The 15,711-nt window shown below is 41.9% G+C and overlaps 1 protein-coding gene across 4 annotated transcripts in view; it reads left to right on the top strand.

Annotated features, from left to right (window-relative positions):
• The window catches only part of zfyve9a (zinc finger, FYVE domain containing 9a), a 42,332-nt gene that overhangs the window by 13,668 nt on the left and 12,953 nt on the right, over window positions 1-15,711 (top strand). For 2 of the 4 annotated variants that reach the window (XM_030751167.1, XM_030751165.1), the window contains exons 2-10: window positions 1,599-1,722; window positions 3,267-3,374; window positions 4,576-6,005; window positions 7,475-7,574; window positions 8,798-8,971; window positions 10,943-11,094; window positions 12,918-13,026; window positions 13,424-13,546; window positions 14,807-14,962. In XM_030751167.1, coding sequence (XP_030607027.1) covers window positions 3,305-3,374; window positions 4,576-6,005; window positions 7,475-7,574; window positions 8,798-8,971; window positions 10,943-11,094; window positions 12,918-13,026; window positions 13,424-13,546; window positions 14,807-14,962 — 2,314 coding nt within the window. In that variant the 5' untranslated portion in view covers window positions 1,599-1,722; window positions 3,267-3,304. Of the gene's footprint in view, window positions 1-1,598; window positions 1,723-3,266; window positions 3,375-4,575; window positions 6,006-7,474; window positions 7,575-8,797; window positions 8,972-10,942; window positions 11,095-12,917; window positions 13,048-13,423; window positions 13,547-14,806; window positions 14,963-15,711 lie in introns of all 4 variants that reach the window. The other 2 variants (XM_030751166.1, XM_030751164.1) reach the window with 1 other exon arrangement.

Genomic DNA, 15,711 nt, shown 5'->3' with positions numbered 1-15,711 from the left:
AGAGCGACCCTGAAGTTGAACCTGGCTGTTACTCATTTGGAGTTGCACTACATTACATCCCCGCTCCAAGGTCTCCTCTTCAGCAAGGACACACGGGGCAGGTTTACTGTACAGTGATTCAGGCTTCAGCTGCTGTCCATTCATGGCTGTGCTTGCCGCGTCAACCTTTGATGGGTAACGTGTATGATAATATGCAGCCCACACGATGATTGGGTGATGCAGGGTTTTGTTTATTAGTTTTAGTTTGCCAGACCAACAGCACGAGGGGTGAACACTAAGCTGTCTGATGTGTATCTTCCCTTTTTGTCCACATAATTGAGTATCCGCTTGTTAACTAATGACATATCAACCCTTTTTCAAGGTCCAACTGTCTCCTGCTTTGGATGAGGCTCTCATTTTTTTTAATGGGCTGCAGCACTTGGTCCCTTGTTATTTGAAAAGACAAGAGCTCCCAAAACTATTGAGTCGTTATTCTTGGCCTCTCCAGTGTTTTATTAGTACTGTCAATCACGTCTTTAAGCTAACTTTCTAAAAAGACATCATGCACACACTACAGCCCATGGGCTCAAATGTTTTATCACATCACTTGAGGCTGAGTGAGATTTCAGTGTGGACATTAACTTTAGGATCAGGACTTCTTCACAATGAGAAATCGAAACCATGACTGACTTCATGTTGTTGGGGACATCTTAGACGTTCTCTTGGCTGAATTTTTCCCAGTTTCTGTTGTCGTCTTCATGTCATGTGATGGTGTTTATCTCTGCTGATCAGAGACGGAGACCCTCAATATGTACTTGAGAACAATTTAATCTCGAGTCTTTATATATGTTTGCAGTGTCTCAAAAAAAAAAAAAAAAACTCTAAACAAACAAAACAAACCTCCATTTGCACTTATGTGCCCAAACTTTGACACAGATTCATGTGTCAAGACAAAAACAGCTGTTACCATTGAGTAACACACTGTTTTTGCCTCACCTTGTTCCCTGTCACTGTGTGTAGGTGCAGCTGCCTGACCCACACACAGAAGCAGCGCAACCAGAGATGAATTAAAACCAGTCTCCTTCATTAAAACTGAAAAACTTCCAAACAGCAGACATGGCTCTTCTCTTGGTTGCAGGTTATCTTGGACCATCTGTCTCTGCTTTCTGTCTTTTAAAATTTTTATCTCTCATTGGACTTTTCTGTTTTTGAATATAAGTGACAGAGACCCTTCCAACTGTTAGCCCACATTAACCAGCACGCCTTGATCAGTGTGTAATTTTGTAAATGTGTAGCTATTAGCTTTGCAAAGGTTGTTTATGTTGTGTACCATGATGTTTGTCCTCTTCAACAAAATGAGTTTTGGGTTATTTATTGTTGTCTTACACAGATTTTTGCATCAAATGATTCAAACTTAGTGAGAAGTTTGCACAGTTAATACAGGTCCTCTCTCAGAGTGTTCCACAGTGCTCCAAGCACATGAAGAGGTGTTATGCAGGGAATTCTCTTATTTCTGGCTGTAGCGCTTCTCATTGTATAACAATCACAAAGCACCGTGTCTTGGCACATAAATTGAGAACCAGCACTTTATTGAATGGTGTTTCCCCTCTGTATCTCAGGTGTGGGCGCTGGGAGCTTTCCAGACCGGGTGAGAACTGAGAACTACGAGTGAAACGTGCTGAGAGGAGAGAGGGGGAAAAAAAAAAAGAACATCTGGAACTGCTGAGGAGGACCTCTGTGCAGGTGAGGACAGACAGATGGGAGCACTATTTAATTTCCTATGTAAAACCTGTTGTAAATTAGTCCTGTGATATAAATTTGCATGTCATTTTACTATTTCAGATTGGTAATTGTCAACTGAGTAGCAGCACAAAGAGCAGGAAAAAGTCCCATTTAATTTTATGTTGTCATTCAAACCAACTCCCAAAGTGTGTCATTGTGAAGCAGATCTCTAATATTACCAGGTAATATTAAAAATGTAATACCTAACCACACCTAACCTGCTCCAGAGCTGGTTAGGTGTGCAGTAAGAGTTACCATGCCAATGTAAAATGAACCACCTTTGTAATGCTAAAAAGCCCGAATTAAACCTGAAGATACCTCACTAAGCACCAAATCCTCCTTCAGAGTACAGGCCTGTGGTTTTAAATGAACAAAATATTTTGTCAGCATGACTCACCTGTGTGACGTGTTACTCTCTGGGCTGAACAAACAGTGTTGGTAACACTGAAAGCTTCATTTTATATTAACAAGCTGTGAGCAAGCTAGAGATACAAACCACAGCATTGTCCTTGCTTGACCGTTTGATCTAAAACACCTTGTATTCTTTATAAAGCAGGTGACAGTTGCATCACATTTGCTTTGCTAAAGTCTCCCTCTGAGCCTTAGACTTCATTCTCTCGACATTCCAGAGATCAATTTTTCTGTCACAGATATCTGCAAACCAAACGTTGCACGCTGCATCTTTGTGTGACTGCTGCTTGCTTTGGTTGAGCTGGGACAGTGTTTACAGTGCATCTTAAAAAAAAAACCAACACAATAATCAAACATGGTTTTAATGATACAGTACCAGTCAAAGGTTTGGACACACTCACCCATGGGTGTATATTAAAAAGTGATGCAGATTTCTTGTTGTAACTGTGGATTCTAGTAGCCATTTCTTCCCGACTAACGGATGTCCAAACTGTGTATTATGGCTATTTGTGTCTTTGTTCAGATATTTTTTAATTGTAGATTGAGACAAAATTTGCACTCTTAAGTGAATTAAAGATGCCACTTTGGGCAGGAACATTTTCACTAAAGCAGTTAATTTGTTAATCGAGAAAACTATTATCAGATTTATTGATAGTGAAAATAATCTTAGGGCATAATATTAAAAAACTGATAGGATGAGCCTGCTCTTTTTTTATTTTATTTTAAGTAAATATAGACATAGACATAAGGGACATTGAAAAAAACCCTTTTCTGCGTATGAAGTAAATTTGACTGCTTGATATCCTGACTGTCAGCTTCTGTTAGGAAATTTTCTAATCAAAAAGACTCAGACCATATGCACACGTCTCTGTCATTATCCCTGTGACCTCAGAGTAATCATTAAAGAAAGAACTGGGGGGGTGAGAAGAGAGGAAAAGGGAGTTAGAGGATATTTCTCCTTAGACAGATGATATTGAAGTGAGCAGAGGACAAAGATATAAAAAGGAGGTATGATTCAGGCCATGTGAGGCATTTACATACAGTATGGAAATGTGAAAGACTGGTGTTTAGGACAAGTTTCCTGCTTCTCTTAGGTTCACACGGCCGTCAGCAGGGTGGAGCTTCCTGACCCATGGAGAATTACTTCCAGGCCGAGGCCTTCAACCTGGACAAGGTGCTGGATGAGTTCGAGCAGAACGAAGGTGAGCTTTAATCGATGTGGACAGAAGTTGAGGACAAACGGTGAGCCACTGCACAAGGAAAGACAAATAGAACGAGGTGCAGCAGCTGGACTGACAAGCTGGTGTCAGTGTGCCATTATGCAACCTCTGAGTAAATCATCAAGGTGTCAGACAATCAGCCACCGCCCATTAAGTCTGAGTAACAATCACAGGTGGGGATTGAGGGCAGGCTGCGAGGGGATAGGATTAATTGAATTTTCCATTTCCCTTGGGCTTTGAAACACTGTGTAAACTGGTGCAAGACAGGAGGGCTGGCTGTTTTCATCACACTTAATGATCCCAAAACTGTGTCAGGGCCTTTTTTTGAGACAGTGATTTCACAGAATTTATTTATGGTAATTGTGGAGTAAACACTGCATTACTGAGCTGTGTATCTTCATTCTCACAGAGCAGTAGATGGAGGAGACGGTTGGCTGTGTGAGAGTCGGTTTAAACAAATATTGTGAGAATTTCTACTTGTATTACACAGCAGTCGTGTGTCAGCTTGACTGATGGCTCCCAGGGGCGAGCGAGCCATTTTGGCCCACTTTCTCAGAATTTCCCAATCTATCCACACACTAATTTCCCACTCCATGCCAACCTCATTTCTCAGTTCATCCTCTGCTTTGTTCCTGCCATTTTTAGCTCTTTCGATCACCTGGAAGTGCGTATCTTTGTATCAGTTCTCTGTGGCAGTTCATGCGAGGTTGCTCAAGGATTCATGATCTCTATACCATTTCCTCTTGTTTCATGTGTTGAACTGAAAACTGAAAGTCGTTCAGAAAGTGAGCGTAAAAGTTTTTGCCCGGCAAATGCAAAGTGCAACAAGGCTGCTGCATCTAGAGAAATATTAGTGAAATTATTGTTGTATGTCTTCATAGATGTTAAATTGGTGCAGTTTTACTAATGAAATTATGATATATCCCATGATCTTTGGCTTTATATTGTGACACCTGGAGGATGTAATTGATCTCCAGGTTTCTGATACATTAGGATACCTTCAGAGGTCTTATGAAGTCCATCCCATGATAGGTCAGAGCTGTTTGTCTGACATGTGGGTGACAACACCAGATTAGACATTGGTATAAAAATTAGTTGTAATTTAAATTGTGAGTAGTAAATGTAAAAAGGTTTTCTGGCAAGATCCATACAGTCTTCCATTTTCCTTTCTTTTTCTCTGCAGATGACACAGACACCCCCATTCTCTCGGACGCCAAGTGGACCCAGATCCTGGCCCCGCCAACCCACATGCTCTCTTTGAATCCTGCCCTGGCTCACGCAGACCTCAGCCCCCGGGAGAGTCCCCTGTCCTTTAAGACCCTCCCCGACTCATCCTCCACCTCTTCTCCAGGGACTGATCCTAAAAGACATCCCGGTCCTGAACCTCCATCCTGGGTAGAGGAGAGGCCGGCAGACGTCCACAGCCCTCCCCTCCCCCAGCCCAACATCGGCAAACTGGTGGGCACTGACAACCTCTCGCCGCCCCCCGTGACTGCCTCTGGCACTGTGGAGAATGGCTGCCCATCCAGTCCACAGCTGGATGGCCTCAGCAAAGGTATAAGCTCTCCTGTAGACTTCCAGCCTGGTGATTCTGACCAGGAGATTAAACATGAAGAGACAGCTGGCTCATCTGGAGGAGGAGAAGGCTGCTCTGTCAGTCACACTCGTTTCAGCTTTGAGGTGGGATTACAGGAACAAACGCCATCTGAGAAAATTCACCCAAATGTGGAACACACAACACAAAATGGGGATGATGGCAGTTCAGCTGTTTTACAGGACTTTGGCCCAGAAAGGCAAACTGGAAATTTAAAAGAGGAGCAGGGAGAAAGTCTCCTGAATGGAAGCAGGGTTGTTCAGGTTGGATGTGAGTTGGAGGAGAATGGTGCATCTCCTGTGGAAAGAGTTGGACCAGAGGAGAAGGAAAGGAGATGTGGTCCAGAAGAACAGGCAGAACAGCTCCACAGAATAACAAATTTTCCCAGTGGTTTGGAACAGGAGAGGAGGAGCAGCTCCAAGCCTCAGGAGTCAGAAGAGAAGGAGGAGGACGGCGTTTCCCCCTCTCCTGTCCCCTCAAAAGAAGACTCTGTAACTGAGGAGAAAGAAATGGAGGAGAGTAAGCAGGAGAACAGTGATGGAGGAGCAGTGGGGTCAGGTAGCATCCAACCAAAACTTAACAACCGGTTGCAGCCGGTCAGTGTTCCCTATGGAGGGGCGCGACCAAAACAGCCCGTCAGCCTCAAGCTCCAGATCCCCCAGCCTCTGTCGGGCCAGGTGCAGAACCAGCTCGGTCCATCTGCTGCCAACAAGAACAAGAACCTCGAAAACCAGTGTCGGAAAGGCACGCCCTCTGAAACATTGCCCAGTGAGACTGACCAGAGTGCAGTCAGTGTGAATGGAGATGGCGTCATCCACTCTCCAGCCCTGATACCCTCAGAGAGCCCAGACAATGACCTCCAGGCAGGCCAACAGGGTGCTCTGTGCAGGAAACCTGCCAGCTCCCTGGGAGAGGTTGCCCCTGTGTGGGTGCCTGACTCCCAGGCTCCTGTCTGCATGAAATGCGATGTCAAGTTCACCTTCACCAAGAGGAGGCACCACTGCAGGGCCTGTGGCAAGGTCAGTGGTGTACTTACACTGCTTTAATGTGAGAATCTAACCCATAAAAAGCAGTCTAGCTATAATTGCCGATTATACAGCAATGCACCACTGTGATTCTATTGTTTCTGTATGTTTAATTAATCACATATGTTTGTCCCAAAAAATTAGGGAGTGTTTTCATCTTTTTGTAGTGCAGTTTCACTCGAAATCACAAGTCTTTACTGTTTAAATATGAAGATTAGTTTTGGCAGGCAGCCTCACAGAACCGCAAACAATCCATTTTGCTGGACTGCAGATACCCCCCCCTCCCACCACCACCACCACTTACATCCCCACATAAACATAGAAATAAGAGGAGTCAATCAAAATGCATTTCTTAATACAAACAACACAGAGTCTTGGTACCCATACTGAAAAAATATACATTCCCTACTTCTGTCCCCTCACATATGCAGAGCTTTCCTGACCTTGCCTCCCTCCTGCGATTTATTTGCTGTCTGTTCACTTCTATTGTTGGAGTTCAGCCTTCCACTTACTCCACCTCCTCCATCTCCTTTGGTATTTAAAATTCTGTAAAGATTATAAAATGCTCTCTAATAGTATTAATACACATAACACCATTTATGCCTTTTATAACATGTGCAAGAGTGACTTTTTGCAGAAATAATTTAAGCAAATCCGCAGTGCAGTTGGTGAAAGATTTATTATTGCGCTGCTTAATAATGAGCAAAAATGGAAACAAGGAGATGAAGAAGCATATTGAAATACTTGAAACTTTGTTGGATGGAGGAGGTAAATTAAATGCAGGTCTGTGATAGATGATTTCCTCTTTAGGCATTTATTTGTAGATAGGTGGGCAGGTAGTTTTTATAGGATTATGGCCACCCACACACAAAGCAGGTTGTCTGCACTGTGCTCTAAAGCGAAGATGCGGTCGCTGACAGTGCAGTGGAAAAATCGCCGGACTGCTACTTAATTTCCCATGGTGGTAAACAAAATCACACACTCCTTGCCACTTGAGTGGGGAGGAGCTGGCACTGCAGTAATGCTAACACCTGCACTGGGGCTGCAAACAATAGATGCAGCGGGAACCTCAGTGCATCCTCCACCACAGTGGTAGATCCACAAGCCAGATTATGATGGCACTGTGTGGCTCTGAAATTAAAAGGGTCATCCACTCACTGTCTAATTATTTACTAAGCACGTTACTGGATAATGATGCATAATGAGGTGCTAATCCATTGAAACAAAAGTGTCTTGTACATAGGTGCAGCTCATTGAAGCACTTGCTCAGTACACGAAATCAATATCCATCAAACTGTGCATTTGCTGCACGTTTAATGATAACTTCCTGTCAGTTCTTCATCTTTTTTCATTTTTACATTAAAAGTGAATTAAGTTGAAGATGTCATGTAGGTTTGGTCAGTGTGCTCTTTATTTATAGGAGTCTGGTGTGAATGATTTTTTTTTTTTTGTCTCTCTTTAAGGTGTTTTGTGCGGCGTGTTGCAGTCTGAAGTGCAGGCTCATGTACATGGACAGGAAGGAGGCTCGTGTCTGTGTCACCTGTCACTCTGCTCTGACAAGTGGTGAGCATCTTTCTTCGTTACAGCTTTGCAGACATAGAAAGGCAACCACTCGCATTCAAATTCAACCAAGGATTTAATTAAAAATGTGAGTGGAGAAAGTAAAGGCAAATTATTATTATTAAAAAAAAAAAAAAAACATCATTGCACAGAGAAACATTACACATTCACTGCAGCCCTGAGATGGGCATGAAACGAACATGAATGTCTGACCCAGTTTTATTGGATGTTATTGGTCTTTAACCTGCAGCTCACTCTTTGAAAGTCCATTTGATGCTGAATTGCACCCACGTGCAACTAAACTTTTGGTGTATTTACTGCTAGCTCCCTCGTCAAACCTACACTGAGGGTTTCTACCAGTGTGAAGACATCTGAAGCTGACTATCTCCTGCTCATCCGTTAGATAAATTTATTAGGCTCAGGGAAACCATTTGAGATATAACAGCTTGCTTTCGGGGGGGGGGGGGGGGGTCCAGGTAAACACTTTCTTCATTTTTAGATTTTCTTTATTTGCAGTTGACAGTGGTACAAAATATTCCGTGCAACATTTTTTTTTTTTTTTTTTTTTTTTTTTTTTACAGCAAGTTGTAAAGTAACAATAGATAACACAATATATGGAAAAACAAAACAAACGTGACAAAAATAACAGCTTCATACATAAGAAATCTAATAAATCTGAAGAAATAAAGATCGGTTCAATAACCAGAATGAGGGAGAAGTGGCAGACCTATTGAAACATAAACAATTTGGTTCAAGGTGACAAAACAGAAACGTGAAAGCTTTTTGACCATCTTTGTTTGATGCAAAAGGGACATTTTGCTCAAACAAAGTTGATCAGAGCTTGTTAATGAATAAAAAATGTCATCTGTGCAAAGGTTCTTTCAATAGAAAAAGTTTCTCTGAAGTTTGATTTTATCTCTGTGGTAATGTGGCACAGCTTCTTTATAAATGAATCATGTTTACAGCAGATGTTTTGACACATCATGGCAGGAAGGGAACAGGTGATTAGTAATAACTTTAATTACGAGTGCAGGTCAGTCCAGGTTCACCGATTAATGAGTTTCTGTCCTCCATTAAGGAAAATTGTGAATTTCGTCCTCTGGCAAAATGCCAGCTTTGGAAAAGGCTTCTAAATTCAAAGAATTCTCTTTGTCTGCAAATAATTTCTGTGTTTATGAAGCACACGTGGAGTCATAACATTTACTGGTGCCATTTTCTCTTGTCAGCTCAATGGGAGACGCCGGCTGCTGCAAGCAATCAAAGTCCAAACCCCAACAACCCAGCCGAGTACTGTTCCACCATCCCCCCGTTGCAGCAGGCTCAGGCCTCTGGGGTGCTCAGCTCACCCCCTCCCACTGTAATGGTGCCCGTGGGAGTCCTGAAGCAGCCTGGCAACGAGGGTACGACCTTTATGGCGAATAAAAATACTCCTATACTAAAGAATTTTTAACTCTTTAAAGTGACGCTTTGTCCTGAGCATATTTTTACTGCTATACTGATGTTTTATTTAGCGTGTGTGTGTGTGTGTGTGTGTGTGTGTGTGTTAAACCAAAGCACTGAGGGGAAATGTTAATCACTTAATAGATTTTAAAATTCAGTGACAATTTTGGCTTTTAATTTTTTTTTTTTTTAAAAAAACAAGATAATTAACGTAAACCAATTATTGTGCTGTTTTCTGTTTCATAATTATGTTCTTGTTTTAGCAATCAGCCTCCAACTTTTCCCAAGTTTTTTTTCCACTTCCTAAATGTCCACATTCACCTCCACATGAGGCTGTGGCAGGTTTTATCCAGTTTACTCATCCATTTAAAAAAAAAAAAAAAAAGAAAAAAAAATGTAATTAAAAGTCCAAGGCAGTACACTTGATTAAAGTTTTTCTTTTAAAAATAAATCCTCTAGTTTTTTTTTTTTTTTTTTTATTTGAGCAAATGAGCAATTTTGTAGTGCTTTTCATAAATAAATTTAAAAAGATCCAAAAGTATAAATTTAAATGAAGAAGACAAAAGATTTGTTGCAAAAACCGCACAATAATTAAAATATGATTAAGAGCTGTACAAGAAGTAAAAGACAAAATGTAGACAGCTCGAAAGAGTAGACTGAAACAGTAACAGACAGGTCTTTGGCTGATTTTCATTCCACATGACCTGCAGACCTCAGGTGAACAGGCAGAGCCTCCCACAAGTCAAGCGCCACGGCCTCAAACATTCCCATCACCACATGTCCGTAGACGGTGCATGAAAGCAAACAATCATTTTAGGTTTTTTTGAGCGGGATGAAGAGTGAACTTAGATGAGGCTTAAATGTGTCTGTAACACTGGTCAACAGTTTTTCAAAATTTAAATGCTCTGAAGATAAAAATCTGTTATTTCTCGTGGGCTTTGATGAGCTAAATCCAAATACGACAATTACAATTTGAAACAGTTTGTAAGATATTTCATTTTCTACTCTTTTCTCATCTGTTTTTGGTCACTTCACATGATGACGTATAACTTCATTGTGTAAAAGTCAGAACATAGTCCGTGTAAGAAAGCACAGCAGCGTTATTCCACCTCAGTTCACCAAAGAAAATCTGCGCTGAATTGATTTAGAGTTCAGCCTGCCAGGCCAGGTCAACACGCTTGTCTGGGTGGGATATTGTGCTATGGAGAAATGCCAGTTTTATCAATTACCCAGAGTGTTATAGTATATAGATAAGTTGGTTTCATCACTGGGCTACTCGCCATAACCAAACTTATTTAATTATTTGACACTGCAGGGCATCAAGAAAGGAAATGAAAGATTATATAGATTTTACTGGTGCAAGTTTGATGAGTTAAAGTACCTTCAACAGCATATTGAAAGATATTACCCATGGGATATTTTAATATGCTTTAAAAATGTCTAACTTTGAAGCATTACAAGTTTCCTGGTGTGAGGAAGTTGAAAGTCTGAGTAGAGGTCAAAGGGTCAAACGGAGATAATATAAGATCTGAGATTTGTCAGTTGCTTTTCATATTTGTTACAGTACTAATTCACATGAGCCCAGTGTCATCAAAACTGGATGGACAGTTCAGGAAGTGTGGCCATATGAAAAATGGCACCCACCCATATTTAGGCCATTTTTGCCGAAATTCAGGGGTCAACGTACATTTATATTTTAGTTATTTCTGCTTTCAGTTAAGAACCTTTGGTCAACCAATTAATTAAGCAACCAATTAAGCATCCTTTTCAGTTTTAGCTCCCTAAAATTAGTAAAACGTGACTTAATTTATTTTGGAAGAATTTTGGCTGCAGACCAGTGTAATCATATTAAATAATCATGATCTCAGTATTGACCAAAATAATTGCGATTGATGTTTTTGCCGTAATCTGACAGTGTCTTTGACATTCAGGGTCTGTCTCTCGAGAGCAGAGGCGGGTGTGGTTTGCAGACGGAGTCCTACCCAACGGTGACGCAGCAGAGTCACCCAAACCTCCGACCTCCAGCTCTGCTCCTTCACAGTCACTCGCCATCAATAAATCCTCCACTTCTGAGTCCTCTGAGGTAAGCTTGGCAGCCCCAACTAATGCTATTAGTTTAGCTATGTATGGTCTTATTTGCTGCTCTGCAGTTTGCTGATGGAAGCCACAAAAATCTCTTTATGTGGTATTGGTGGTTTGTTGGCTTGGTCTCAGACTGCGATAAACAGGCAGTAGGTCAAAGGACACATTCCTTGTTGCATTATGAGAATTAGAAAATCCACTTGATTGAAATGCTTAAAGCTGGAATGTGCTTTACTTGGGTCACTCAGCTTGTCTCTAAACGGATAACAGAACAGCAAGCCTTATCTGGCTGTTTCTGCGGTTTTGGTGTATCGAGTGTCAGCTGTCAGGATGATTCATGGCCTCCAAAACAAAGTGACTCTCTGTGAATCTCAGAAGGCCCGAATATGTCTTGTAGACAGAGCATGAGCGTAAAACCAGACTTTAACATGTGAAAAGTCAATGTGAGAATTCAAGTCTTCATGAATTCTCTGCCAGAAATTCTTCTCAAGAGAAGATGAGTCCTTTAGCTTGACTGGAGCACATGAAAGGATTCTGCTGTGCATTCATGACGGTTTTCATGGTTTACCCCTTATAGTGTGTCAAAAAAAAAAGTGACTAAAAGGCAAGAGTGAGAGAGGGTTTAGTTCAGGCTAGAAGAAAAAGGCCCTCGATCAATTTTACATTTTACTTGTCACAGGGAAGAGTACTATGGAGCCAGTGAAACGAGTTACATGATGTCCTCTGCTGCTCTGGAGGAGCTTTATCAAATCTGACAAAATTGCTCAAGCAGCAAAAGTAAATTCATTTTGGTAGTTTTATAACAGACCGGTCACACAGACTTTGAAAGAAGGTCAGCAGGTGCAGAGTGTTTAATATAAGATGCTATCAATTTGTATTCAGCTTGTCGAAGGGACTTAACGTCAGGATAGCTATCATATCCAGTATCGACCCTGACAGTTGTCTTTAATAAAAATTTAAAGGGAACTGATTGTGTTTGATTTGCAGCTCGATATTTTTCATTTTTGGAGGCTGGTAAAGTAGCTTTGCATGAATTACAGGTCAAAATAATGCTTATTTGTCTTATAGACTATATAAAAGATGGGATGTAGCCACTGTGAATGCTGCAGATGGTTTCTGGACTCGTCATTTTGAAGCCTCGGCATTAGCGTTTTGGCCACTACCATGTTGTTTATTTATGTTTGGAATGAAGCTAATGCTAACAGGCATGGCTCGCAAGCCGCGGTCAAAAACGGTAGGGCTGCAACGCAGAGAGTTTAAAGGGAGGTGAATGAGTTGGTAGCAGTTGACTGTCTACACATTCAGCAGAGAAACAGTGTTTCACTAAGAGTTGTTTTCATGTCCACCTGATCAGTGTGGCTCTCATTTCTACACTTTTCACCCTCCAACCAGCTTTAAGCTGCTAGATACTCGACTGTTATTTCACAGTGGCCCGAGTGTGCTGTAAAAGCAGTCATAGTGAAGTAGATGGTGAAGTTGTAAGCTGTGATTCATCTTACAAGTGACTCATGCTCTCCACCTGTTAATATTGATCACTGCAGATTTAAGGACTCGAGGTACCAAATGGCTCAAATGTTAGTTTTGTATTGTATTAAAGAGCACTGCTGATATGTAATCTAACCTGTTTTATATGAGCTGCAGCACCCAGAAGTGCTCTGTTATTAATATATAGTTATAGTTAATGCTTGTTGTACCTGTTCTGCCGATAGTCACAGCCATGGATGTCCTCCTGAGTATTGTCGCCTTATTATTACATCTCACTGTGTGTTATAACCTACAATACATCTAACTTCACGTCCCCCACCCCTTCCTCTCCACCCTCAGGCAGCCCATACCCCTGTTGCCCCGGTGGGCAGCCCCGTGGGCAGCTCTCTCAGCCTGATCCCGGAGGACGGGCTCCCTCCCATTCTCATCTCCACCGGAGTCAAAGGAGGTACGGGAGGCCACATCACAGGTGCTTGCCCTCATCCTCACCGTTCTGCTGCCTCCTCATTGCTCTGTCAGCTGCTGTGCTTGTGCTTCTTAAATGTTGCGTTTCTCTTGTGCTTATTATATCACCGCTCATGTTTCGACCACTCATTGCTAAGAGGGGAGCGAGGGTGGATTTGAACATGGTAATGGTGTGATGATATGTGATTGTTTGGGAGGATTTTTAGCTGCTTAATATGATTTGGTAGTCATTTTACCATCTTCAACTTTCTCCTCCTCCCTCTTGATTCTCATTCTGACACCACCGTCTCTCACTCTCCGTTCTTCCCGTTTATCTTAACTTTGCCTTGACTCCTCCCTCTACCTGTCTATTCTTCTACTCCACTCCAACTCACTTACAGATTATGCAGTGGAAGAGAGGCCATCGGAGATCGGCCTCATGCAACAGTTGGAGGAGGGAGGCCCAGACCCGCTGGTCTTCGTGCTCAACGCTAACCTGCTTGCCATGGTCAAGCTCGTCAACTGTGAGTTACATCTGTAGTGGTTAAAGCACTGCTATGGGGGGTGGGTGGGGCTTCTAAATTAATAATTTTTTGATGACAGAAGGGGGGAAAAAGGCAAAATACATATTTGGACTATATGCATTTTTTATGATGCCTTATTTTAGTTCTTTTTCTTGTGAATCACTGAGTAGCCATGCTCAAACATGCTCAAATGCCTGAGGAGTTCTTTGCAGCCTTTTTCAGACAGAATATGTTCCAGTGCCTGGTTCGCTTACTCTATCTGTTGAACTAACAAGTTTTTGTCATTCAGACGTGGACCTCTGTTACACAGATGTTCATTATACATGTATTCAGAGGTGACAAGAGCATTTCTGAAAGAGCCACTATGCTAATATAGTTTTTGGCATCTAAAAAGAAATGGAGGGAGTGTCCTTTCACAGCTGTGAGAGTGAGAAAAGTACTCACAAATGTGCGTTACATGACCTACCAGTAAAAATTAGGATTTAGAAATGTGTACCATTTTTTGCATAATTTTGGGTACTCATAAATACCTTCCATATGTATGACAGTTTTAAGTCTGCATGTATTCATTATTATTATTTTTTTATACGCTTCTCGAAAGACGGACTATGTTATATGATCACCCATTGCGGGCGGGCGGGCAGGCCGCCATTGAAGTATCTGCTCAGTAACTTGAGAACTTTTCAGCCTACACTTACTCTACTTCATGGTAGATGTCAAGGTTGGGATTGTATATGGGGTCACTGGGGTCAAGATCGAGGTCATTGTTACTAAAAAATAGAAAAATGGTGCCCACTCAATAACTTGATGACAACGAATAGCGTTAATATAGCGCTGTACAGTTAATACAGCGGGCGTATTTTCCCGCTATACAGTGCTCTTGTTTTAATCCTATGATGTGCCCATGACAACCTGAATAAATATTAATGATTTGCTCATAGATTTTAAATCCAGCTTCATGAATTTCTTTTTAAGGAAGCGTCCTGCTTCTTGGGATTAAAAAAGTATTAAATGCAAAAAAGGCAAATTCAAAATTTTCTTTGTGCAGATTTATGTTGTGTTAATCTGACAGCTTTCAAGTCAGACTTGTGTTGTTTGTAAAAAGTGTTTTGAATATGTTGTTCTGTTTGACCGTGTGTGGTGGTTGTTGAGATTTTTTTAATGGCTTTTTATTCCTGTAAAAACACATTAAATCCTTTTCTTAAAGAGACCTCTAATGTAACTACGCCCTGACACGTTTTCTGCCCTCTTACCCAACAGACGTAAACAGGAAGTGCTGGTACGTGACGACTAAAGGCATGCACGCTGTCGGCCAGGCGGAGGTTGTCATTTTGCTCCAGTGTCTGCCAGATGAGAAGACAATCCCTAAAGACATCTTCACCCACTTTGTGCAGCTCTACCAGGAGGCCCTCAGTGGTAAGAACAACACCAGCAGCTCCACCAGGAGGCTCTCTGTGAAATTAGTCCACCTCCGCCGTGGGCCCAGTCATTAGTGGTTCTGTCTGGAGGTCCACAGGTGAGCCCTCTGGTCTCAGTCGGGGGCCTGTTCAGTTAAAAATGAGCAAACTCTAAATGCAATGCACAAGGGGAAAATGTCTGAGCTCTACTTTTTGTTTCACAGAGACCACAGGTGCATGTAGTCGGGCTTTATTTGGAAATCAGGTTACAGCCCAACACTGCTGTGTCTGTTTCATAAAAAATGGTCCAAGCATTAGCGTCCAGCTGTCAGGTCGCCTCCCTCCAGGCATGACTCCTCACCAGCACTTGCCATGCATCGTTTTTTTGTTTTGTTTTTTAACCTCCGTATGTTGCGGAGCAAAACCAGCTAATATCGTCTGACTTTGAATGCTCGCTCCCCTCAGGCTGTTTCCTTTTTCATAGTCACACTGGAGCAGTTTCAGGCTCGTGGATGGGAGCCATATTGTGTGTGTCGGTCTTGATTAAGTCAGCGTCCATCAGGCCTCTAAGAAGTGCTGCCTTTAGCAAGTCCCAACTGCTGAGCTTTTTCTTGTCATTAGGGTTATTGTGTTATGTGCCATTTAAAGGCATTGATCTATCCCACAGATAATTAGAGACATGAACCTTTTATGGGCAAAATTAAGTTGTAGAGCAAGCAGGCGAGTCACTGTTGTAGAACTTAATACAGACTAAGCAAGGCTGCTTAT

The sequence above is a fragment of the Archocentrus centrarchus genome, chromosome 17 (genome assembly GCF_007364275.1).
Source record: "Archocentrus centrarchus isolate MPI-CPG fArcCen1 chromosome 17, fArcCen1, whole genome shotgun sequence".
NCBI classification, from domain to species: Eukaryota; Metazoa; Chordata; class Actinopteri; order Cichliformes; family Cichlidae; genus Archocentrus; species Archocentrus centrarchus.
The sequence above is the reverse complement of the archived record's forward strand: the minus strand, read 5'-3'. Positions and strand labels throughout refer to the sequence as shown.